We start from the raw sequence: 24,324 nt of genomic DNA, 5'->3' as shown, positions 1-24,324 counted from the left end.
TTCCATGCATGGCCCAAAAAACTAAGTTTGATAAATAAATAAAATTTATTTTTTAAGTATTTTATTTTTTATGTTGGTAAGTGATCCAACGTTTAAACACCATAAAATATAAAACATAAAATCATGGACATCAAGATTTATATACTAAAACAAATCAATTAATTTGATTTTAATCGACTTTATAGAAATAATTTTATTTTTAAAAATTTACTAAAATTTTCATTTCACTTAATAACTTACTATGAAAATTTTTTGACATTATCTCTTTTCTATGATTAATATTAGACTATGGCCGTGCGTTGCACGCGAGTCTCTTTCTATTTGTTTTTTTATTTTTTTTTATTTTTTATACCCTTCACGTGATTAAATGAAGAAACCTTTTTGGTATTCTTTATATATATGTTATAGATAATCTTTTTTTGGAAAGAATCCAATAATTTTCTCTTATATTAGTAATATTTTCTTAATTAGGTAATTTGTTACTAATATTTTGTTTTCCTTTAAAGTAGTTGACAAATTAAGGTAGTTGCCAAATCAATGCCATTGAATGGCATATGTATGAAATGAGAAAGAGAAAGGTGGAAATATAAGAAGTTGATGTTCACGAATAAAAGCAAAATAGTTTTTTAAATAATGAAAAAGAACAAAACATATTAAATGTCACATGTGCATATTAATTTAATATTTAAATCAAACAAAAAATTAATACTATTATAAATACAAGATATATAAGATTTATAAAAATTATTAAATTATCTAATTATAGATCTTATTTGGTATACTGATTTAAAACCATAATTCTTAACATGAGATTAAAATCATCTAGTAAACTTAATTTAAAAGATCGAGAGATAATAAAAATTAAATAAATAATTTTAAACTAATTAATTACTTATTTAGGTTTTATATAAATGCTTTGTAATTTTTGTTATTTAATAAAAAATCTTTCACATCTTTTAATAAATAAGTGAGATAATTTGTAAATAACTAAGTTTTTGATAAAAAAAATGAAGAAAATAATTATATGAATATTAGTTTTGCATTATATTTAATTTTTGTAAGTATTTCATATGATTATATAAGTGATATATTGATATTAATGTTTTAATAATTATAAATTGTTTTTTTCTTGTTGCATTGAGAAGTTAAACATCTACGTGGATTATATATTTATATATATCAAAATAAATAAATGAAATTTAAAATTAAAAAAAAACTTATTATGTGATACTTTTCATTTCTTTTATAAAATGTTAATACTTTATTTATACCTAATTATGAAAAATCTCTACAAATGAAATACATTTACCATTTACCTTATTAAAATAATAAATATAAAATTTGTTAATTTAGTTAATTCATTGTAAATTTTTTAAATCGAACATATCTGATTTAACAAAGATAACTAACCATTATAATAGAATTAACTATTTTAACGAAATTAACTGAATCAAATCAATTAATTTTAATTGATTTTTCTAACCCCTATTGAAATTTAAATATTATAATTTTTTATTTAAATTAAAGTCGTCACTTAGAATTTTGGGGTATGTCTACACATTGAGATCAAATTTGCAAAACCAAAGTGAGTTGGCTCCATCCAGCAGAAATAATTGGCGTGGAGCGAAAAAAATGGAAGGGGGCACTCCCTCGAGGCCTAATTTGTAAAGGTTCGTTATTTCCTATTTAAATTTTATTTCCTCATGAGAATAAATAGATCTATTATTTAAACTTTTTCCATTTAATTTTTTTTTTTCATTACACCGTGGTCGCAGCGCAATATACAGGGCGTGAGCTTCTCTAACGCCAGAAAACAAAGACGCTAACGTGCGCCTCTCACTATCGTCAAATTCCATTAACGCCACCGTTTTCACTGCTTTCGAGGTTCGTCCCTCAGGTCTGGTTTGTTCTCTATCTCTATCTCTCTCTCTATCTTTATCTCTTTCCCTAGGCCTCACTAATTCTCTTAAAAACCCTAGGTTTTTTGTTTGTATTTTCGAAATCTTATTTCCTCATTGGATTCCATGCACTAGAGAGAGTAGAACTAATGCATTGACGATAGATTGTGGAAAACTCATTAATTGTGAGAAACTCTGTATATTTTTAACTGTGAATATAATTTTTTTTGGTTGAATGTTTTAGGATTTGACAAAGCGTTGGAACATTTGGTTTTCGCTCTGAATTTGTTGGATATGGCTTTAGTTGCTTGAAGGAGGGAATCTTTGCTTGAAATTATGAGCTTTGGTTTTGTGGTAATTGAGAGATGGAAAGTGACGATGGTTCAAATTCCAAGGCAGGTCCAGAATTGCAATTTGATATGGGGAATAAAGTTGAGCTAGGGTTAGAAAAGGATTCATTACAGCACTCATTGAAACCTAGGAACAAGAAAATGGATAGTGGTGGGGGGCCTAAGAAAAGAGTAAAGGTTACGCCGGTGGAGGTTGGTTTTGATTCGGGTGATGATGAGCCCATTGGATCTTTGTTGAAGTTAAGGAAACCTAAGAATCCTAAAAAGATTAAGGCTGGATTGGAGGGCAGTGTTGAGAAGTGCCACAAGGTTGAAGTTAAGGCACATAAAATTTTGGGTGAGGCTGAGGAGGATTTGGGGGAAATGAATGATACCTTGGCGAGCTTTAGGAAGAAGTTGAAGTGTCCCAAGAAAGATATTGAACCTGGAACAATGAGGGGAAGGGGTTATGCTTTGAATGAGTCTGTGGAGGATGATGGGGTTTTGGATGGAAATTCTGAGTTGAAGACTGTGGAGAAAGGTCAGGATATTGGTGAAGACAGATCTAATGTGGTTACTGATAAAGGAGTTGAAAGAAAGAGTACAGGGAAAGTAAGGAGAGGCAAGTTTGATTCGAAAGCAAAGGCCACTGGGGATGATGATGATTCAGAAGGGTTGGAATCTCAGGTTGAGGAAGATCATAATGAGGGAGGCTTGTGGCCTGGGGAAGCTTCAGATCAGCCTTTGGATGAGAAGTTGGAAGAGTCCTTGTCAACCTTTTTTCAGAGGGTGCAATCTGGTTCACAAAGGAAGTCTCTCCCAAATTCGTGTTTGAAACAGAATTGCAAGGCTACCCATCATGCTTTTGTTTCAAAGAACCCCAGCAGAAAGTGTGATGACAGTTCTCTTTCAGTTTCTGGTACAAGCTTGTGGCATTCGACATCCAAAGAATGCAACACAGCAGTGAATCAAAGATTTGATGATGGTGTGTGTCAACAAGAGACCATTTTGGAGCCATGTGACTTAAATGCCCAAAAAGGACCCATTGAAGATCCATGCAGGTCACCTAAAGTTTGTGAAAAGGATGGAAATCGGCATTCCAATATTCAGCTCAGGGACAATTGTTCAGCAGTTGACCAGAGAGGTAAACCAGAAAGTGAAGGTTTAAAGGATGGATTAGAACTTCAATCTACAGCCAAAACAGGCAGTTTAGTGCCCTGTGTAGTGGAAATGGCCAACTCTCTTTCTTCGTCAAACCTGATGGAAGAAATCCATGGATCTAGTGCTGGAGGTTTGGTTCCACAGTCTATGGACATTTCAAACAAATATATTTTGAGTGCAGATCCAGAGATTTATTCAATTGGCGAAGAAAACTCTAATGATGAGTTGTTAAACAAGTCTTATGAAAATGCATGTGAAGAGACTGCAAAATTGGAAAGTGGCTATGTTTTCAACCAATATCAGGAAGGTTCACAACAAATTCAACTTAACCTGTCTCTATCTGCTGTTGATTCACTGAAGATGGAAGAGACTTGCAGTGACGGTCCAAATACTTGTGCTGAGGAAAAGTCTTTAGAAACCCATGTTCATCCCAATGAACTTGTTGCCTCCATTAGGAGGTGCAACTCTGCTTTGCATCAACCATCTGAAGATGCATCCCATGGGGCCTGTGTTCCCAGCCATGATTGTTTTTCCGTCAATGAAGAGGCTGATGGAGATTCTCCTACATCCTTAACACCTGATGAAAATGAAAGTTGCCATGAAGATGTGGTCTCTCTGCCTAGTTCTGAAATCAAAGACAGTAAGTCATCAGCTATCCAGCGTGCTGGGCGCAATATTAAAAAGCGTAGGCATGGAGATATGGCTTATGAAGGGGACGCCGATTGGGAGAATTTGATAAGTGAGCAAGGGTTTTTTGGAAGTCAGCAGTTTGTAGACAGTGATCGTTCCTTTAGAGCAAGAGAGAAGTTTGATGAGGCTGCAGTGTCAGCTGGACTGAAAGCTCGTGCAGTGGGTCCAGTTGAGAAGATCAAATTTAAGGAGGTCTTGAAGCGTAGAGGTGGGCTACAGGAATATTTGGAATGCAGGTTTGTGATTTTTTTTTTTTATAATTTTGTTTAGTTATAGTTATTATTATGAATTATTCTGTGAGTATGGGCTCCTGTTTTGTGCTCCCATTCTTTTTTTTTTTTAATTTTAAACTATAGCGAATTAATTACTGTCGAGACCTTGTGCACCACGTGACATCTTTTATGGAAACTTTTTATTTTTATGATTTGTGATTGGGCCTATAACATGGAATTATTCATATAATTTACTTGTATATTCAAGGATTCCTATTCTGGTCTCTTTCTTTTATAGGAGTGGATCTAATTGCCAGTTCCCAATGTGTTACCCTCTGATTTTTCTATTTTAAAAAGCTCTGATTTCTTCAATGGAATTTAATCGCTCGGTGCTGCAGGAATCATATCTTAGGTCTTTGGAGTAAAGATGTTACTCGTATTTTGCCTCTTGTTGACTGTGGTGTGACTGATACTCCTTCAGAGGCTGAACCAGCCCGGGCTTCCCTCATTAGGGAGATATATGCATTTCTTGATCAGAGTGTAAGTGTTTACTCTTTAATGAGTCAGAATCTGTTATATATGTTTTTTGATGGATAAAATTTCTTATTTTTTGTAATTTCTCATCTTTTAGTACCTTTGGGGTAAATTTAATGTTGATCTTGAAGTGTTGAAGAAAATCAAATGCTAACCTCCTTTTTGCAGGGTTATATAAACTTCGGAATTGCTTCCAAGAAAGAGAAGGCAGAACTTAACGCGAAGCATAACTATAAACTTCTAGAGGAAGAAAATTTTGAGGGTAGTTCTGGGGCCTCCATTGCTGATTCAGAGGATGGAGTTGCCTTTATCCTTGGTCAGGTCAAGACAACTGAAGCTCCTGCAGAGGCAAAGAGTGGTGTTAGAGTTGATGATCAAAACCTGGCATCTGAAGCCAAATTATGTGAAGTATCGGTTGATTCGATCACACCAGAATTACCTAATGTAAAAATACAAGAAGAATGCCTAAGTGATAATTGCCAGCAAAATGACAGCATTGATGTAAAACTAAACCCTGGATTGATTAATTTGCAGGTTCCAGGTGCTGATCTATCTTGTGATGTAGTTGACATGGGAATTGCCCCTGTAGTAACTCCGGAAGAAAGGAATGACTCACAATATGTTCAATCTGCTGCTTATGATAATCCTTACTGGAATGATCACTTGAAGGGTGATTCAGAGGTCAGAAAGAAAATCATAGTTGTTGGAGCTGGTCCTGCTGGATTGACTGCTGCACGCCACTTGCAACGTCATGGATTTTCAGTAGTTGTACTTGAGGCTAGGAATAGGATAGGAGGTCGTGTTCATACAGATTGCTCTTCTCTTTCCGTACCTGTGGATCTTGGGGCTAGCATTATTACAGGAGTTGAGGCTGACGTTTCCACTAATAGAAGACCAGATCCTTCATCATTGGTTTGTGCACAGTTGGGGCTAGAGTTGACTGTGTTGAATAGTTCCTGTCCTCTGTATGACATTGTAACTGGTCAAAAGGTTCCTGCAGATCTGGACGATGCTCTGGAAGCTGAATACAACACTCTTCTTGATGACATGGTATTTCTTGTTGCTCAAAAAGGTGAAAAAGCAATGAGAATGTCTCTTGAGGATGGTTTAGAATATGCCCTAAAAAGGCATCGCATGGCAGAAATAGGAGCAGATATTGAAGAAACAGAATCACATTCTTCTGTGGAAGCTTTCTATGATTCCAAAGCAAGCAATGTCATTGGAAATTTTCCTGAAGAAAAGTGTTCTAAAGAGGAGATTTTGAGTTCTCTTGAGAGAAGGGTTATGAATTGGCACTATGCCCATTTGGAGTATGGTTGTGCTGCTTCGCTTAAGGAAGTGTCTCTTCCCCACTGGAATCAAGATGATGTTTATGGCGGATTTGGAGGACCCCATTGTATGATTAAAGGGGGTTACAGCACAGTGGTTGAGTCTCTTGCAGAGGGACTTCTCCTCCACTTGAACCATGTAGTCACAAATATTTCATACAGCCCAAAGGATTCTGGAACTGATGATAGTCAACATAGGCAGGTCAAAGTTTCCACTTTGAATGGCAGTGAGTTTTCAGGAGATGCTGTGCTTATTACTGTGCCACTTGGTTGCTTGAAAGCAGGAGCCATAAAGTTTTCTCCTTCATTGCCCCAATGGAAACATTCTTCCATACAGCGGCTTGGATTTGGAGTTCTTAATAAAGTTGTCTTGGAATTCCCAGAGGTGTTTTGGGATGATACTGTGGATTACTTTGGAGTGACTGCTGAGGAAACTGACAGGAGGGGCCATTGCTTTATGTTTTGGAATGTCAGAAAAACTGTTGGGGCTCCTGTTCTTATAGCCTTAGTGGCTGGTAAGGCAGCTATTGATGGTCAAAGTATGAGCTCATCAGATCATGTAAACCATGCAGTAATTGCTCTCCGTAAACTTTTTGGAGAGGCTTCAGTTCCTGATCCAGTTGCCTCAGTAGTGACTGATTGGGGCAGGGATCCTTTCAGCTATGGTGCTTACTCCTATGTTGCCATTGGAGCATCTGGAGAAGACTATGATATGTTGGGAAGGCCGGTTGAGAACTGCTTATTTTTTGCCGGAGAAGCCACCTGCAAGGAGCATCCTGATACAGTTGGTGGTGCGATGTTGAGTGGACTTCGAGAGGCTGTACGACTAATTGACATATTCACTACTGGAAATGATCATACAGCTGAAGTAGAGGCAATGGAGGCTGCACAGAGACAGTCAGAATCAGAAAAGGATGAAGTTAAGGACATAATTAAGAGACTTGAAGCAGTTGAACTTTCTAATGTCTTGTACAAAAACTCTTTGGATCGAGCTCGACTTTTGACCAGGGAAGCTTTACTACGGGACATGTTCTTTAATGTGAAAACCACTGTAGGTCGATTGCATCTGGCCAAAAAGTTGTTGGGTCTTCCAGTTGAATCCTTGAAATCCTTTGCTGGGACAAAGGAAGGGCTTACCACACTCAATTCATGGATGCTGGTATTATTGCTTTTCATGATTTAGTATCCTCCCTTGAGTCCTAAGATGGATTTTCTTCTAGTAATGCTTATTTTAGTGTCACTAAATAATGGCCTTTGATGTTCCTTGTGTTGAATTGAAATTTATAGGATTCAATGGGGAAAGACGGGACTCAACTCTTGCGCCATTGTGTTCGTCTTCTTGTGCTTGTTTCAACTGATCTAGTTGCTGTTCGTTCATCAGGTATTGGTTTACTTTATGCGTGCCACATATTTTTTATCATTCATAGTGTACTTGCATGGCGTGTGGGAATTTTTTGTTTGTATGTGCATTTTTCTTGGCTTTTCCACAAAGTAGTATGTGATGAATAAAGGTGGCTAAGATGGCATTTTATTAATTATTATTTATTTTTAGGCATAGGGAAAACTGTGAAGGAAAAAGTTTGTGTACATACAAGTCGTGACATACGTGCTATAGCAAGCCAGCTGGTTAATGTGTGGCTGGAAGTCTTCCGTAAGGCTAAAGCTTCTTCAAAGAGAAAAAACCTTAAAGATGCAGCTTCAGGAAAGCCACCTCTACGTTCACATCATGGTGCTTTTGAGAATAAAAGAAGCTTGCAGGATCCTTTATCTGCTGGAAGCCAATATCCAATCAATGTGAAAGAGAATGGCAAATCAATGAGGGTGGAGGCTGTCAACCTAGCAATGTCTGAGGAAGAGCAGGCTGCCTTTGCTGCTGAAGCAGCTGCTCGAGCCGCAGCAAAAGCAGCTGCTGAGGTTTGTTCTTTCTTTTACCCTTTTTACAGTGGCATATCTATGTTGATGCAGTGTCCTTAACCAACTGTTACTTGGATACTACCTAGTAAAGGGCTTTATTTGTGCTTATGGACAAAGTTGTCTGGCTTTTCCTTGTTTCTCTTCAAGACCAAAAAACTTATAGAGCTTAACCCTTGTTTTGCTGTTATTTTCTGAACAAACAGCCATCTCATATAATGTTTTAAGAATATTGCATTTGTTCTATGAAAGAATTGAAGGACATGCTTCTATTTCCTTTTCATCAAGTTGATAGACTGGCCAAATTTGGATAACTTGTGGCAGTATTTTATATCACTTTGAAAATGCAAAGAGTTACCTAACGCTGCATTCTACAAACATATTATTCATATACTTTTGCTTTTCTTCTTCACTAAAAAAAATTATTTCCTTGTTTTTTCTTCTTCGGTGGTTATGTACTTGTGTTTATAAATAGATTAACTATTGTACTCTGTAGGCACTTGCATCCACAGAAGCCAACTGCAACAAATTGCTGCAGCTTCCCAAGATTCCTTCTTTTCATAAATTTGCGAGAAGGGAGCAATATGCTCAAATGGATGAAAGGAAGTGGCCTGGTGGTGTATTGGGAAGACAAGATTGTATATCGGAAATAGACTCTAGGAACTGCAGAGTTAGGGACTGGTCTGTTGATTTCTCTGCTGCATGTGTTAACCTTGACAGTTCCAGAATGTCAGTAGATAACCTGTCTCAGAGGAGTCATTCTAATGAGATTGCTAGCCACTTGAAACTTAGAGAGCACTCTGGAGAAAGTTTGGCTGTGGACAGCAGTATCTTCACAAAAGCATGGGTTGATTCTGCTGGTAGTGGGGGGATTAAGGATTATCATGCCATTGACAGATGGCAGTCTCAAGCAGCTGCTGCTGATCTAGACTTCTTCCATCCAACAATGCATGTGAAGGATGAGGAAGATTCATATACTAGTTCAAGGCAACCCACCTGGAAGCATGATGGACGAGCGAATGAGAGCTCCATATCCCAAATTACAGTAAACAAGGAGCGATTTAAAAATCATCCTCGTGGAGCTGATCGTATTAAACAGGCTGTTGTTGATTATGTTGCATCATTGCTAATGCCCCTTTATAAGGCCAGAAAAATTGATAAAGAGGGATACAAATCGATAATGAAGAAAACTGCAACAAAAGTTTGTGTCTTCTCTTCCACCTCTTGTCTTTCACTCCTTAGTTCTCAACCTCCTTTCTGCCTCTACTTTACTCTGGTCTTACCATTTTAGTTCCTTTACCAGGTTATGGAGATAGCATCGGATGCAGAGAAAAACATGGCTATTTCTGAATTTCTTGATTTCAAGCGCAAAAATAAGGTATGCATTATGTTTGTATACATGCCTTATTTACCCAGTCGACCTAGTGGACCTGTTAATATGCCTTTTTTCTGTTGATTTAGGAAAAGGGGGGATTCGAGCCCAGTTCTTTGATTTCTTGATCAAACTTAATTTGGATGCCTTTGACATGCAGATTCGTTCCTTTGTGGACAAATTGATTGAGAGGCATATGGCAATGAAGCCAGTCATGAATACATGATGGTGTTAAGGATTGATTGGTTATACTTTATTGGCTGCTTCTCTGCAAGACCAATGAAGCCTCTCTCTGCGTGAGTTCACTGCCTTCAATGCTGGTGGTGCAGCACTAAGAGTTTTACAAGCTGCAGTTCATGATCCAGAAGGTGTCCATGGAAGAACACAATTCAGTGTTTTACAATCTCAATTGACCCTCAAAGCAAAAATCACTCAAGTTGATGCCTTCTTGTAAATTTTATTGGAACTGTTACTGGACTGTGGTAGAGGAGGCTGTTTTTGGATGTTGAATTGGCTTCTTTATTATGAATGGGCTCAATAAAAGTGTTGTGGCTCATCCATCTCATCTGGATTGTGGGGGTTGAAGATGACATATATTAATTGGCTTAACATTGTTGTACTTGGAAGGGTAGTAGTCAAGACCCAAAATTTTATTCTGGGATTCCGACAGATGAGACATTACTGGACCTTTTTTTCATCTTTGATGTGTACAGCTCAGTATTCTTTTAGTGATGACAAGCATACAGAGATCTTCTATCTGGAAATACTTCAATATTGTCCTGATTTTTTAAATGAACGACAATTGCTAACTTCAATTTCTTTCTTCAAATCTTTGTTGAAGGAATGACATTTTACATGCATAGAATGAATCTGAGGAACAGTTTCTGCAAACTGTGTCTTGCTTATGTGTGCATCAGTATTGGGGGGTTGGGGTGGAATTAAAATGGCATCATTATGCATGGATTGTTTTTTTTTCCCCCTTCATTTCATGATTGAAGACTTTGAGCTCTTTCTTGTGTAACATTTAAATTGAAAGGATATGTGAGATACTTCTCTGCTGGTGTCCTGTTTGGATGGTTTCGCATTTGTAAAGCATTAGCATTGATATATTGCAAATCATTATGTACACTAGTTTGAGGAACATACCGCACAATACTAGCTGCTGTCACATTTTATACACTCTATATGCTGAACATCTCCTTTTCATTTCTTGGATATCACTTCATTGCTAACACCTCTTTCTGGAATGCCAGGTTGGCAAAATGTTGTGGTTCTGATCAATGAGAGGTATGCTCTCTTTTGCCCCTTATGTACTGAATTCTTAATGCCTAGAGACTATCATGTGACCAAAGGTTGGATGATAATCTTGCAAAGATCCAATTAATATTGCTGAATCTTGAATATGTTTATGTGTTCTTGAATGTTTAGCATCTTATTTCCCATCAGCTTTTAAGATTTATAAGAAATAGAACGAACTAGATGCAGCTGCTTTATCAAGATGGTGCAAGTCCCATCAAGTATGAAGGTAGAGTAGAGATTTATGCTGGTATTCCATGGAACTTGGCTGCTGCTTCTGAAGAATGGAAACCCTTATCTCGGGTTAATTGAGGTATGGCAGGTTTGTGCGATGACTATTTAGTACTCAATGTATATTGCTGACAGTTTAAACCGTATCGATCATGATTCTATTGCAACTTCCATGTTGTTCATTCAGTTACGAGCCAGATCTATTTAGTTGAAAACTTGCTTTGCATTTAATCTTCTTGCTCGTTGACAGGGTATGCCTGCAAAAGCTCACTCATAAAAGAAAAGGGGTGGGGAGGAAAGGGTGTGAGGTTGGGGGTTTGTACCTGAAAATGTTGGGACTTGGCTCTTGAACAACGATCGGCCACCTTAAGGAAACCATGTTGGTACCTAAGTGCTGGGCTATCGTCGTTGTTGTTTCGAGATCAAACATGTTTTTCTTTAATGTTATCACGCTCGAGAAAGTTTGTTATTTATTTATATTTGTTTTTTGCTCAAAGCTGCAGCCAAATAATATTATCTTTTAATAAAAAAAAACTCAGCTTTTGGAAAAATTTAGGAATGACAAAAAATAATATGTTCCTTTTGAGCCAAAATAATATTTAAAAAAAATGAGTTTTATTATTATTATTATTATTATTCTTATTGTTGTTACACTGAAAAAATTTCAAGTTAAATTGGGTTGGGGTACGGCCCAAATTGATTTTTGGAAACTACTACCTTTCCAAGCCTGCTTGATGGCCCAATGAAAGAAGCCCAAGTTTTACTTATTAGTGGCGGTCCTTGTTTCGCTACTTTTTCCAGGGGAAAGGGGAAGAAGACTCGAGTAATTCGTAGTTCTCTCCAAATATAATTTAAAAAAGAAATTATTACATTTACAGGAGCAGCAGATCCGATCCATTACTATCTTCGGAAAGATGTCTTCGACATTCAGTGGCGATGAAACTGCTCCTTTCTTCGGCTTCCTGGGGGCCGCAGCTGCCCTTGTTTTCTCCTGTGAGCAATTTACGATACTAGGACTTTGTTAAATATTTTTTCTTTTTTCTGTGGATCTGGGGGGGTTTTGATCGGATGTTTTTGCAGGTATGGGAGCCGCTTATGGGACCGCGAAGAGTGGGGTTGGTGTAGCGTCGATGGGGGTGATGAGGCCGGAGCTGGTGATGAAGTCGATCGTTCCCGTAGTTATGGCTGGTGTGCTCGGTATTTATGGCTTGATTATTGCTGTTATTATTAGTACCGGAATTAATCCCAAGGCTAAGTCTTATTACCTTTTCGATGGATACGCGCATCTGTCCTCTGGTCTCGCTTGTGGCCTCGCTGGTCTTTCCGCTGGTATGGCTATTGGGATCGTTGGTGATGCTGGCGTTAGGTAACTGATTCTTTTTGCTTTAGTTTATTTATTTTAGATAAATTTATGATTTGTGATCAATTTCTGTGTAGCAAGTCGGTACTGTCTCTGGGTTTTGATGTTTACCATGGTCCATAAATTAGTTAACCCAGCAAATTAGGCCCTTTTCTTTACTTGGTTTTCTAGATGCAGCTTGGGAGGCATTTAAAGTGGTGTCTTTTAGGCATTGAGATGGATTAAGACTGCTATGTAGGGTCCTTATGATTGTTTGGGTAGGAAAGATGAATGTAATTTAAGCATTTTTCTTGTTTTACATCCCCTGTAACTAGTACTACATTCTTGTCAGCGTGTTGATGCAATTATTCTTCTTTGTTTTAAATCGATATTCTTTGCTACTCTGGTTGATGGTTTTGTTGCTTCATTATGTGTGCTAAGTAGTTTGCAAGAAGCAGCATTAGCTTGAAAGTGAAACTCGCCTTCTCATTGTGTAATTGGGTTTTTGTAGAGCTAATGCACAGCAGCCAAAGCTTTTCGTTGGTATGATCCTCATTCTCATCTTTGCTGAGGCATTGGCACTATATGGTTTGATTGTCGGCATTATTCTCTCTTCCAGAGCTGGTCAATCAAGAGCCGAGTGAAAGAAGGCCTAGCTAGTGACTGCATGGTTGGTTGTGGTTCCTGCGGAATTGTTTCATATATTTTTCTTTTCTGTCGCTGTTAAGAAGCATATTGGTTTTGCTCAGGTGTCGAGTGTTTCTACAGATTGAGAAATTTGCAGTGGCTGATGATAGATTAGAGATTTAAATTAGTTGTCTCAATAAAGGTTGTCAACTTTGTTTCATTATTAAATTATGTACTTTTGGATCCAATCCAAACCTTGTAGAATTACTACTTGCACTTCTTTTTTTGGCTATGGGATGAGCTAATTGGGCTGCTGGTATCTGGACTGCCACAATTTTTATATTAAACCTTGACAGGCTCTGCTTATAACTCATGACAACTTGCATATATCCTCTTATCTGGTATGAAGCTCTTCTTGCAGTCGCAGTAGCTTCACGTCTCCATGAGCTGAAGGCATTTTCTTGTATGATCTATGACGCCTCTTTCTAACTCCCTGCTCTGCTCAATGTATCAACTAACCCATGAAGAATGATAGCTTGATAAACCTTATAGGGATGCAGGGCTAGAAGTTTAAAATACCCCAGGAAAAGCAATGCGATAGGGTTCTTCCTTTGCTGAAACAATTTCCGGTGCATTGCCTGCTATTGCTTCTGGATTCTAATTCTTTTCCTCATGCTCTGGAACATAATCAACCCCAACATGACTCCTAATCCACCTCTCAAGAATTTCTTAATCAAACTCAATGCCGGTAACAAGAAGAACTAACATGATTTGAAAAACAAGAATTCATACCAACACTTCACAATTACCAATAACAAAGCAAGTGCGTGGAAGCCATGCAAGGCACAAAGCTAATTCGATTAAGGGAAGAATCGAAGTAAAAAGGAAAAAACAAATAAAAGAACAAAACGCTTGCGGTTCAAGGAAGAAGAAAGTCAAAATAAGGCCTCAGTCAGTTCACACGAGTTCTGGAAGTCTCGTACGTCATGGCCAACGTAAACGAATCGATGATTTCCTCATCGTCCGCGTTAACAAGAGACACCCTAAATTGTTGTCACGACTGAGGAACACCAAGTACCGGTGGTCTGAGCAAATCTCAACCGCTAACATGTCCTAAATTCGAAGCCCACGTGTCCCGACTCCCATATTATTGTAGCGTGCTTTTCACGCGTCCTAGTTAACATGTTTTTTCCTTTAGTCGATTACTATTAATTATTTGGTAAAACAAAAGAGAGAGAGAGGGGAAAATTCCGCACCGTTTTTTCTGAATAATTCGAAAAAGAGTCAAAATCAAGATTTTAGAATATAAAAACGTGAAGGAATGCGTGGGTTTTTGTATGGTGAAGCAAAACGAATAAAGATCGTATGAACGGGACTCTCTATCGTTGGTCTAGCTTAATTTTAAGAAAAATGGCTGAAGAAATTAATAAGGTGGAGCATCGATCATCTCCAACGACTACTGTAGCGAAATCCAGATCGTTTTGGCCCTCCGTTCTCCGTTGGATCCCCACTTCCACCGACCACATCATCGCCTCCGAGAAGCGCCTTCTCTCTCTCGTCAAGTAACCACTCAATTTCCTTTGCTAATCAATTTCTTTTAGGGGATTCTATGGTTTTGAATTTATGCTTGCAAAGCCGGAAACTTTAGTGTGACGTTACGTAAATTCTTAGTTTTTTGTTTTGTTTTTGTTTTTAAATTGGACAATGATAATTGGTTTGAATATATCAATTATTGTATAAATTTGGGTGAAAATTTGGGTTGGAATTCGATAATTATGAATGGATTGATTAAAATTTCAGGACTCCCTATGTGCAAGAGCAAGTGAATATAGGTTCAGGTGCACCTGGTTCTAAAGTTAGGTGGTTTCGTTCTTCGAGTAATGAGCCGAGGTTTATAAATACAGTTACCTTTGACAGCAAGGAGGGTTCTCCAACTCTTGTAATGGTACATGGATATGCTGCTTCTCAGGGTTTCTTTTTCAAGAATTTCGATTACCTAGCCAGTCGTTTCAAGGTCATTGCTATTGATCAGCTTGGGTAAGTTCCTTTTGTCTTAATGGTTATGCTTTTGGCATGCCATGCTGAACTGTACTAGTCATAACTTCAAGTTATTAGGTTGTTAGATAACTTCAAGTTGTTAGGTTGTTAGGTTTGTGTCTGGTTTTCTCTTATTCACGCGCATGAAAAGGATTTTAATCTATTGATGATGCTTATTAGAACTGGGATTGAAGAGAATTTCGAAATCACTGTCAAAAACTAGGGAAAGTATTGTTTTTGGAGCTTGATATCTACATTCCATTATAATTTCTTAGCCTTTCCTTTCTTCTCCTTGTTCTGCAGTTGGGGTGGATCAAGCAGGCCTGATTTTACATGCAAAAGCACTGAAGGTTAGTGAGAAGCATGCTAATAATGCACTCAGCCCTCTTCACTTATCTGAAGTTACTAAAGCAATTGCGTACATATCTCATCTTTGTTGTATTGATGATGCAGAAACTGAGGCATGGTTTGTTGATTCTTTTGAGGAATGGCGTAAAGCAAAAAATCTGAGTAACTTTATATTACTTGGGCATTCCTTAGGAGGATATGTTGCAGCTAAATATGCTCTCAAGGTGATTGCTTTTACAATGTTAACTATTTGAATGCTCTAAGTAGTCTGATATCACATTCTTTATTCTAATGCTCCTTGTGTTAATTTTGTAGCATCCTGAACATGTTCAACACTTAATTCTAGTAGGACCTGCTGGATTTACAGCAGAATCAGATGGCAAATCTGAGTGGCTAACCCGCTTCCGAGCAACATGGAAAGGTGCAATTTTGAATCATTTGTGGGAGTCTAATTTTACTCCTCAGAAGCTTGTAAGGTTTGTAATTGTCTTGTCCTATTTTCTTAGCCTGCAATGTTTTGTGAATGAATGCTGTAGCAATAGCATGATTCATCTTTGTTTCTAGAAAGCCATTTCTTATTTCTTTGTTAGATCTATTGAATCATCCTTTTGACCACAGGAACTTTCTCCCCATCCACAAATCAAGCTAAGATTTTAACCCTTGCTATGGACTAATATCCACTGTGTTCTAAATATTTCTTGCAAGTTTATTAATTCTTAAGGCAACAAATTAAGGGTTCAAAATTGATCCTTGGTAGCCTATTGCTATTGATAAATAATCAATCATCTCTTCATGGGTCCTTATGTAGGTTTTTTGTCCATTATACATGTCTTATGTAGGTTATTTCTACCGTAAACTATTGTTGGAATTATTTATAGGTCTCCTTTGTTCTTATATATTGCTGTCAAAGTCCTCTTACTCCAATTTGTTATATACATTGTATATTTATTTCCATTTACTCTCTTGTCTTGGATTGCATTTTGCATCACATAGCATAATTTGTTGCTTTTGTGCAATTTTTTGGATTGTTCTGTATGCAGAGGTTTAGGTCCTTGGGGTCCAGATCTTGTACATAAGTATACAACTGCTAGATTTAGTCCTAGATATTCAGCTGAAAATGTGCTGACGGAGGAGGAGTCTAGACTGCTAACAGGTATGGTGAGATTTTTAGATTTTGTGTATGGTACATGCATAAGTAGATATCTAACTGCTGTTTTTTTCCCTGTACTTCCTGGTTGAAGATTATGTGTACCATACTTTAGCTGCAAAAGCAAGTGGAGAGCTGTGCTTAAAATATATATTTGCATTTGGAGCCTTTGCTCGGATGCCCCTTTTACACAGGTTTGATTACACTACTTGACTAAATTCATTTATTGATATAGTAAAAGTGTTTATTTACTGAATTTTAATTGGGTTCATTGGATGGCCTAATATTGGCCTACTTTATGTTGGTCAAGAATGCCATGTAATGATCATAAAGCTTCAGTGTGCTGTGAAGGGTCATACAAGCCATTCCATTTTGTATAATGCTAGTGAATGGCTTAAAGCCGAGGATTATGAAAACCTGTAATGAGAATCACTTCTTCAAAACCACATGCACAACATCTAATCGAAACTAGAGCACATTTTCAGAATTTCAAGCTGACTGATATAAGAGTCATATGAAGTATGAGCATGAGCTAGAAGTCTAGAACTTTGGTTCAATCTACTAACAAGAGAAGATTTAAGTTTTTTGGAAGTCAGTATTGAATTACATTTTTTTTTTTGGAATAGTGCATCTGAGTGGAAAGTGCCTACTACTTTTATATATGGAGTTCAAGATTGGATGAACTATCAAGGAGCCCAAGAAGCTCGTAAGCAAATGAAGGTCCCATGTGAAATTTTCAGGGTTCCTCAGGTTTGTTTGCTACTGCAATATAAGAAATAACTTGGGCAGCTTCACCTGCCAAAAGTTCATTTTATATTTCAATGAAAGCTTTATTATAGAACCTTGAATGGACTATTTTAGAAGCCCAGTGCTATCCTTCCTGTTAGACTCCTTAACTTACTCTTCTCTCATCTGCAGGCTGGACATTTTGTGTTCCTTGAAAATCCAGATGGATTTCATTCAGCCATGTTATATGCTTGTAGGAGATTTCTCTCACCTCACCCTGATGATGAACCCTTTCCTGAAGGTTTGCAATCAGCTTAGAAGAAAGGATGTTGTAATTTCTTTCCACGTTTGGTGTATACTACATAATCACAGGGTTTCATTTGTCAGAAGATTCTTTGGGTCAGTCAAACATTCTTTGCCTGTAACATTTATCATATTTATGTATACGAATTGGATGTTAAATATAGTGAGAAATTTTAAGTTGTATCTTCCACCTCAATCTATCTAAGTCTGCTTCCCGTTATGAAAATAGCATTGGTTACCGGTTAAGGGGAATGGAGATTGAACTGATTCAGGGGATGTAAAAAGACTTTCCATGCCCGAGTGGAACCAACCACCTGAAGCATGAAGCACCAATAAACCTTCTTTGGACAATGAAAGAAACCAAGTAAAATAAGCTGAAAGGAAGAAATGCTAGGTCTCAGGGTGCTGACTCTTAGCTGGACTTGCCAGTGCAGCAGTCCTGCATGCTGCACACAAATCTATCAAGGGATATGTCCTGTATTCACTGCCAGTAAATTTTACTGTTGCTTTTTTCCCCTAGTTAAATATCGTAGGTGAACTCTCAGGTTTTTCTACAGTTGGGTTTTTCTACAGTTGGAGGGAAGGAAAAATCCTAGCTCAATCCCATTCTTACTGAAGTTAAAAATTGACAGATTGACAAATCGACAGTGACCCATTGGAGCAGGAAAACTGTTGGACCCTGTTCGATGTCATGACCGGATTGAATGTGGGGTTTGGAGTTCTGAGAGAACCCTGGGGAGTCACAAGACACATTAACACACTGTCAAAATACGTACACTGTGGGGAACTGTGCACTCCATTATTTTATCTGTATTTTCTGCAGAATTTTTAAAATTTAGGCTGATCCGGTGGGACCCGAAAACCCGAAACCATAAAACTTTCGTGCCACTGTCTATATTTCTATTACTACATGATATTTATTTCCTTCACAAGAACAAGTGACATCATCAAGGACCCACGTGCCGGCCAATTCTCCATGGATATTCCGACGTGGCTGCCAAAGCTTCTAAGGAATCTAATGCTAATGGTGGCTTCCACCCTCTCTGGTTCTCTTAAGAAAACGCCAGACTCCGACAGTTTCAAGGATCCTGACGCCATCGTTGCTTTTTCCAATGACTCACTTAACGGCTACTTCTCCCCCCACCCTTGATTTCGCCACGTGGCTATTCTAGGTTAGACGTTATGTACTTTTGGCGGGAATGACCTGCTGGGTCCTTCTCACCCCAGCGAGGAGAACACGGACAATATGTATGACTGCTGGTTGGACCCAGAGGAAGAGGAAATATACTCAAACGGCGCCGTCGGGTCCAGTGCTAATACGAAAGAAAGGAGTATACTAAGCAGGATAATGAAGAGAGAAATGGAATTTAATTAGGGAATGATAATGACACATTGTGCAATTAAAAAACAAGATAATGATCAAGAGTGGCTTCGCAAATTCTGGGTGCGAAATGAATTTAGTAAAGGAAAAATGGAAAAATCTCAAATGGGGGAAGGTAGAGAGGTTGGATCAGCTGAAGATGGAATATCTGGTCCAACTCTACATCCTTCTAACATGAAAACAATGTCTGCCATTGATGGCCTATCAAGTGGATCAGGTGCTGTGCAGAGGAGTCCCACTTTGACCCCTAACAAGAATTCTTCCCACTCTGATGATTCAGGGTCTAACTCAAGCAGCCCTGGCTCTAGCAACTCTGAAATTTGACCTTTCTGTAATTGCTTTTTCACCCATTTCACAATGTCTTCGTCTTGGGTGAACATCACAGGTTTTCTTCCTGTAAGAATTTCTAATAGTACTATCCCAAAACTGTACACATCCGCTTCTTTTGCCGGTTGACCTGATAAAGCAGCTTCTGGTGCTACATAGCCTAGAGAACCAACTGGGGTTGAAGACGAGGAAGCTTCTGCTGGGGTTGCTATTGTCAGTCGCTCTAGCCCGAATTCAGATAAATGAGCTTCAAAATCAGCATCAAAGAGGACATTTTGTGGTTTGACATCACCGTGAACAATTGATAACGAGTGCAAAAATGCTAGGCCACGAGCAATGCCAAGAGCAATGAGATGACGCATTGGCCAATTGAGCATATGTCCATCTTGGTGAGATGCCTCTTGGAGGAGGGTGCCTAGGTTTCCGTTAGGCATGTAGTCATGAACAAGGAGCCTTAAGTCGGGTGGTCCAGCATAGTAGCCCCTTAGAACTGTTATGTTCCGATGCTTTACCTTGCCTAGCAATTCGGCTTCTTTCCGAAAGGTAACTTCATCAATAGATCCATCAACAAGGCGACGGATTGAAAGGACCATTCCATCTTGATACGTCGCCTTGAACACAAGTCCACATCTCCCCCTGCTCAAGACATTTTCCTCGTCAAATTGCCTTGTCGCCTCTAGTGTCTCCGCTAGCGTTATCTTGTTATTGAACATGACTAGTTTTGGTCCTCCATTTTCCCCACTTCCACGACTCCTGTCTGCTCCCGAACTAGCACTAGCCGGACTTCTCTTCTTCTCCCCAGTCGCCCATTCTCTAACCTTCTTCCGCCAGCGTAAAAGACTGTAAACATATCCACAACAACACAATGCAAGAAGGCAAGCCCCACCAGCAGCTATGGCAATTAATATAATCAGCTTCCTCCTTTTTCCGTTTCTTACATTTGCACATTCTCTGTTTAATGGCTTACCGCATAGTTCACTGTTCATTGAAAATACAGAAGGATCATCGAACCGAGAACCCAATGCATTAGGAATCTCACCTTCAAGATTGTTTCTTGACAGATTCAGATACTTCAAGCTAGACATGTTTGAAAGACTTGATGGAATGGCTCCACTCAATCTATTCGAGGAAAGGTTCAAAGTAGTTAGATACGACAGTTTTGATAATGAATCTGGTATGTTACCCGAGAGATGATTCCCATCCAATAACAGAGTAGTCATAGAGGAAGATCTGGACATTTCCTCTGGGATTTCACCATCTAAATTATTCAAACCCAAATCAAGCTCCTTCAAATGAGATAATCGAGAGATATCACCTGGTATATTGCCCCTCAAACGATTCGAACGAAGCTGAAGCACTTCAAGATCAAAGCAATTACCAAGTTCTACAGGAATCGTACCCGAAACTCGATTATAGGACAGCGAAAGCACAACCAATGACTGCAAAAAACCATAGGTCACCGGAATCCGACCAGTAAACTCATTAGAACTAAGATTCAAGTATTGCAAACCAACCAAGCTGCTAAAACCTTCAGGAACATCACCAGACAACCTGTTTTCTTCTAAAGCAACAACCTGCAAACTTGGCAACCCAAAAAGCTCAATAGGCAACTGACCGGAAATCTGCTGCTTACTCAAATCAAGAGATGTTAATTTCATCAGAGACCCAATACTCCCAGGAATCCTCCCTGAAAACCCACATGCACTTAAATTTAAGACCGCCAATCTCAATAAATCCCCTAAACCATCAGGAACTCCTCCAGAAAACTTGTTGTAACTGAGGTTTAAGGTTGTTAAATTACTCAACCGCATTATATCTTCTGGTACGCTTCCAGTCAAATTGTTTCCACTCAAATTCAACGTTTCAAGCCCTGAAATGTTCCCAAACCCGTACGGAATCGAGCCAGAAAATAAATTTCTCCCCAAAGCTATGCTTGTCAAGCTCCTCATTTGACTAAGAAAGACCGGCATTTTACCGGATAACCGGTTTCCTTCAAGATCAACGACCTTTAACGAACCACATTTTAGGAGCTGAGTAGGAACCAAACCGGTGAGCGAGTTGTTCGCCGCTCTTAGCTCTTCTAAGTTCAAAAGGTTGCCAATTTCAACTGGTAATAAACCAGTAAAGAAGTTTCCAGAAATATCCAAAATTCTCAACGTGGTCAAACTGGTCAACCAAGAAGGAAAAACGCCGCGGATGTGATTCTCGTGAAGGTCCAAAACCTCCAGAACTGGAACGCAGCTTCCGTTATTTTGCGGCTTAACAAGCTCCGTGAACTCATTAAATCCTAACTGCACGATCCTCAACGACGACGCCGAAGCATTCCCCGACGGTTTACAAAAGATGCTTTCAGGAACCGCACCGGAAAGTCCGTTGCGCGATAGAGCAAGCACTTGAAGATTCGGAACCGCACCGATGCTCCCAGGAACCAATCCTTTAAGCATGTTATCTTCTGCGCTTAAATGCATTAGCGAAGAACAGTTCGCTATAGCAGACGGCAACGTTCCGTCCAACTGGTTCGAGTCGAGCCAAAGGTACTCTAGTTCTTGGAGTTTCCCTATACTCACCGGAACTCCACTGGAAAACTGGTTGTATGACAAGTTGATAAGTTGCAGCTGAGATTGTGCCGAGAAATTCGACGGTATTTCCCCTGAGAAATCGTTCGAGGATAAATCGAGGTAGCGGAGAGACCACGGGATATCGACGGCGATTTTACCGGAGAGATAATTATGAGCTACATTGAGGACTTGCAAGTTGGTGAGGTTGAAAATGGAAGGCGGGAGGTTTCCGGAGAATGAGTTGTACTGCAAGTAAACGGCGCGTAACAGTGCGCATTGAGAGAGCGCGTCAGGTATGGAGCCGTTAAAGTTGTTAGAATGGAGGCTCAATTTGCGGAGCTCCCGTAAGCCCGATAACTGATCACTGAGTCGGCCACCGAGCTGGAGGCGAGGCAAGCGGAGCTCGCGGACTCGATCGTTGTAACAAACAATGCCACGCCAGTCGCACGGAGCAGACGGCGTGGACGCATCCCAGCCGTCTAGAACGCCAAGTGGGTCGTGAAAGATGCCCCGTTTGAACGACGTCAGCGCTCGGATCTCCGCCGAAGTAACGGCGCTGCGTTGAGCGTTAGTAGACAAAACGACGTCGGAGGCAAGGGCGAGGAAGAGAAGAAAAATAGCCGTTATTTCCATAGAGAAAAAACCAATTAGAAATGGAAAGAAAAAAAAAAAGTTCGGTGTATGGGAAAATGGTTAAGTGGGAGCTTAGGAATGGAGTGATGGTGGAGGTACAGAGGGAGCGTGTGTTCGCAGAGAGACTAACTGGAAAACAGTGCTCGACAGAAACGACGCCATATGTTGCGCCACAAGGGTAACTTTTTTATCCTCTTTTGGCTTTTAAAATAGTTGATAATCTCTTTCTTTATCCCCTGAGCCTGTGGCTTTGGCTTCCATTTCTATATTCCCTAGGAAGGGTGGGGGAGAATCATTAACTCAACTCCTGTGAAATTTTTCTTATCACGAGGGGTTTGATACCCTCACCTGGGTGGCGTGTTCCTAACTTAATGCATGTTGCTGTTTAGAATATAGATATTGGGAGATAGGAAAGTCCAATGGGTCATGGGTTATGATCAGATTCTTTGCTTTACGGTGCCATAAAAGGAGTTTAAGAAGTTAAAGAAAGCTCATTTTAATGGAGTCATTAGGCCAAAACTTTAATCTCTCCAGGAGAGTCATTTATCAACTGATCTGGCAAGTCGTGATATCTTATTTTTGGGGCAATTTTTTTTTTTAATTTTTGCATGGAGAAAACGTGCAGCCAATGATTATCACTTCCAATGGTCATTGCTTGTGAGTTAAATTATTATCCTACACTAACTCACGTAAAAGATAAATACTGTAGATAGCACTAGCAGAGCAGAGAGAACCCAAAGAAAAATAGAAGAAATAATTCAAAATGGCAGAGTTCTATTATTGGCAGATTATTAAGTCCTTTTCCATTTTAATTTGGTTGCGGATAGCTTCTGGTCAGAGGGCTATTGAGTTTTGTTTCTGACTACCACCAAATGCTCTTGCTGACGGCTTTCCGTTGCGAGATGGCCCATCTCAAAGCTGACCCACTTTCATGCTTGCTCCAAAAGGCGTCGACCTTTATCAAGCCAGGCCCAGTTTTAGAATTATGCACTCCTTGTAATCGAATTTAAGTTTAACCGAGGTAAATTTGGAGACCCATTTTTGCATTAATGTTTGCTTAATCTCCATTCTTGCTTCGTTGCTGGATAGGAGAGGGAGATTCCACTCAAATCTTGAGATCCATTTCCTCCATGTTCATCTCTTGTTTTCAGCAAAAGTTATTGCCTTTGGGACATTGTCTCGTTTCCTATGCAGTTCAACTGTCAGTCTTGGGGGAAATCTAAAGAAAGTTGGCAGAGAAATAGTGGAAAAGGCACAGAAATTCTCTATTTATCAATTGATTAAGCCATGGCAAGGTACCATGATCTCAGCTCTCAAGTATTCAATGTGCATGATTATATAATATTCATGTATTAAGTTGATCTGTGAGGCTTAAATCACTGGCCAGAGTTCACTTTTTCCAAACAAAAGTACCAGTCTTATATGAAGTAATGATGTTATTCACATCTCCCTCGCACAGCCTGTTGGAATAATGAGAAAAAATTTTGGACGGCAGCATACAGGCTAATACAAGCTTAGAACAAGCTGGTCACAACCAGGCAATGCCTGATGGATATGAATTCTTTTCTTGAAGGATCTAATTCATTTGAGATTTTGACGATAACACCATAGCTGTGGTTCAATTCCAGGACCAGAGGCCAACTTTCTACAGTGGTGATAGCAGCTCCAGCATTAAGAATGGTAAGTCTCTATATTCCCCAAATTTCCTGTAAATCTCGACAGGGTGGTGCTCGAGGAGCAAGTGGGTTCTCATGTAGCTAATCATTGTTGACAGGAGAAAAGAGAAAAGGGCACGAGGAAAATGATTATCAACTCCTCCTAGTTATTTTGAGGAGGTTAATTAATGGTAATCATTGCATTGCGCAGGGTTTATGGGTTAGTCTCTCACCCTGGCTCCAGGGTTATCATTACAACAATACAACCTCTAACATGATTT

At 39.0% G+C, this 24,324-nt stretch overlaps 4 protein-coding genes across 7 annotated transcripts; 3 read left to right on the top strand and 1 right to left on the bottom strand.

The window, feature by feature from the left end:
• On the top strand, window positions 1,755–10,487 carry LOC18591495 (lysine-specific histone demethylase 1 homolog 3). Of its 4 annotated transcripts, XM_007017643.2 has the most exons (10): window positions 1,755–1,897; window positions 2,143–4,314; window positions 4,689–4,830; window positions 4,993–5,268; window positions 5,359–7,311; window positions 7,440–7,533; window positions 7,705–8,066; window positions 8,560–9,264; window positions 9,367–9,441; window positions 9,596–10,487. In XM_007017643.2, the coding sequence occupies exons 2-10, from the start codon at window positions 2,264–2,266 to the stop codon at window positions 9,659–9,661; spliced, it is 5,724 nt and encodes a 1,907-aa protein (XP_007017705.2). In that variant the 5' UTR covers window positions 1,755–1,897; window positions 2,143–2,263; the 3' UTR covers window positions 9,662–10,487. The 4 variants fall into 4 exon arrangements, with proteins under 4 accessions (XP_007017705.2, XP_017981429.1, XP_007017708.2 ...); XM_018125940.1 differs by having other exon boundaries at window positions 1,755–1,884; window positions 4,993–7,311; XM_007017646.2 differs by having other exon boundaries at window positions 4,993–7,311.
• On the top strand, window positions 11,735–13,247 carry LOC18591494 (V-type proton ATPase 16 kDa proteolipid subunit). Its single transcript, XM_018125681.1, has 3 exons — window positions 11,735–11,955; window positions 12,043–12,328; window positions 12,813–13,247. Exons 1-3 carry the CDS (start codon window positions 11,877–11,879, stop codon window positions 12,943–12,945), a joined length of 498 nt encoding a protein of 165 aa, XP_017981170.1. The 5' UTR covers window positions 11,735–11,876; the 3' UTR covers window positions 12,946–13,247.
• On the top strand, window positions 14,137–17,685 carry LOC18591493 (1-acylglycerol-3-phosphate O-acyltransferase). Its single transcript, XM_007017638.2, has 9 exons — window positions 14,137–14,490; window positions 14,729–14,965; window positions 15,269–15,315; window positions 15,419–15,537; window positions 15,629–15,789; window positions 16,354–16,466; window positions 16,555–16,654; window positions 17,087–17,210; window positions 17,379–17,685. The coding sequence occupies exons 1-9, from the start codon at window positions 14,294–14,296 to the stop codon at window positions 17,502–17,504; spliced, it is 1,224 nt and encodes a 407-aa protein (XP_007017700.2). The 5' UTR covers window positions 14,137–14,293; the 3' UTR covers window positions 17,505–17,685.
• Window positions 18,839–22,616, bottom strand: LOC18591492 (probable LRR receptor-like serine/threonine-protein kinase At4g36180). The gene has a single exon (XM_007017637.2). The coding sequence runs from the start codon at window positions 22,386–22,388 to the stop codon at window positions 18,972–18,974; it is 3,417 nt and encodes a 1,138-aa protein (XP_007017699.2). The 5' UTR covers window positions 22,389–22,616; the 3' UTR covers window positions 18,839–18,971.

The sequence above is a fragment of the Theobroma cacao genome, chromosome 8, assembly GCF_000208745.1.
Source record: "Theobroma cacao cultivar B97-61/B2 chromosome 8, Criollo_cocoa_genome_V2, whole genome shotgun sequence".
Taxonomy (NCBI): domain Eukaryota; kingdom Viridiplantae; phylum Streptophyta; class Magnoliopsida; order Malvales; family Malvaceae; genus Theobroma; species Theobroma cacao.
Note: the sequence above shows the minus strand (reverse complement) of the source record. Positions and strands in the feature narration are given on the sequence as shown.

Bases quoted from the DNA above. Each gene is read 5' to 3' on its own strand.
- LOC18591493 (XM_007017638.2), top strand. From the start codon at position 14,294: ATGAACGGGACTCTCTATCGTTGGTCTAGCTTAATTTTAAGAAAAATG. The intron at 14,491-14,728 runs GTAACCACTCAA...TTAAAATTTCAG, and splicing joins CGCCTTCTCTCTCTCGTCAA to GACTCCCTATGTGCAAGAGC. The intron at 17,211-17,378 runs GTTTGTTTGCTA...TCTCATCTGCAG, and splicing joins AAATTTTCAGGGTTCCTCAG to GCTGGACATTTTGTGTTCCT.
- LOC18591495 (XM_018125940.1), top strand. From the start codon at position 2,264: ATGGAAAGTGACGATGGTTCAAATTCCAAGGCAGGTCCAGAATTGCAA. The intron at 4,315-4,688 runs GTTTGTGATTTT...TCGGTGCTGCAG, and splicing joins CAGGAATATTTGGAATGCAG to GAATCATATCTTAGGTCTTT. The intron at 7,312-7,439 runs GTATTATTGCTT...TGAAATTTATAG, and splicing joins CACTCAATTCATGGATGCTG to GATTCAATGGGGAAAGACGG.
- LOC18591492 (XM_007017637.2), bottom strand. From the start codon at position 22,388: ATGGAAATAACGGCTATTTTTCTTCTCTTCCTCGCCCTTGCCTCCGAC.
- LOC18591494 (XM_018125681.1), top strand. From the start codon at position 11,877: ATGTCTTCGACATTCAGTGGCGATGAAACTGCTCCTTTCTTCGGCTTC. The intron at 11,956-12,042 runs GTGAGCAATTTA...ATGTTTTTGCAG, and splicing joins AGCTGCCCTTGTTTTCTCCT to GTATGGGAGCCGCTTATGGG. The intron at 12,329-12,812 runs GTAACTGATTCT...GGGTTTTTGTAG, and splicing joins GTTGGTGATGCTGGCGTTAG to AGCTAATGCACAGCAGCCAA.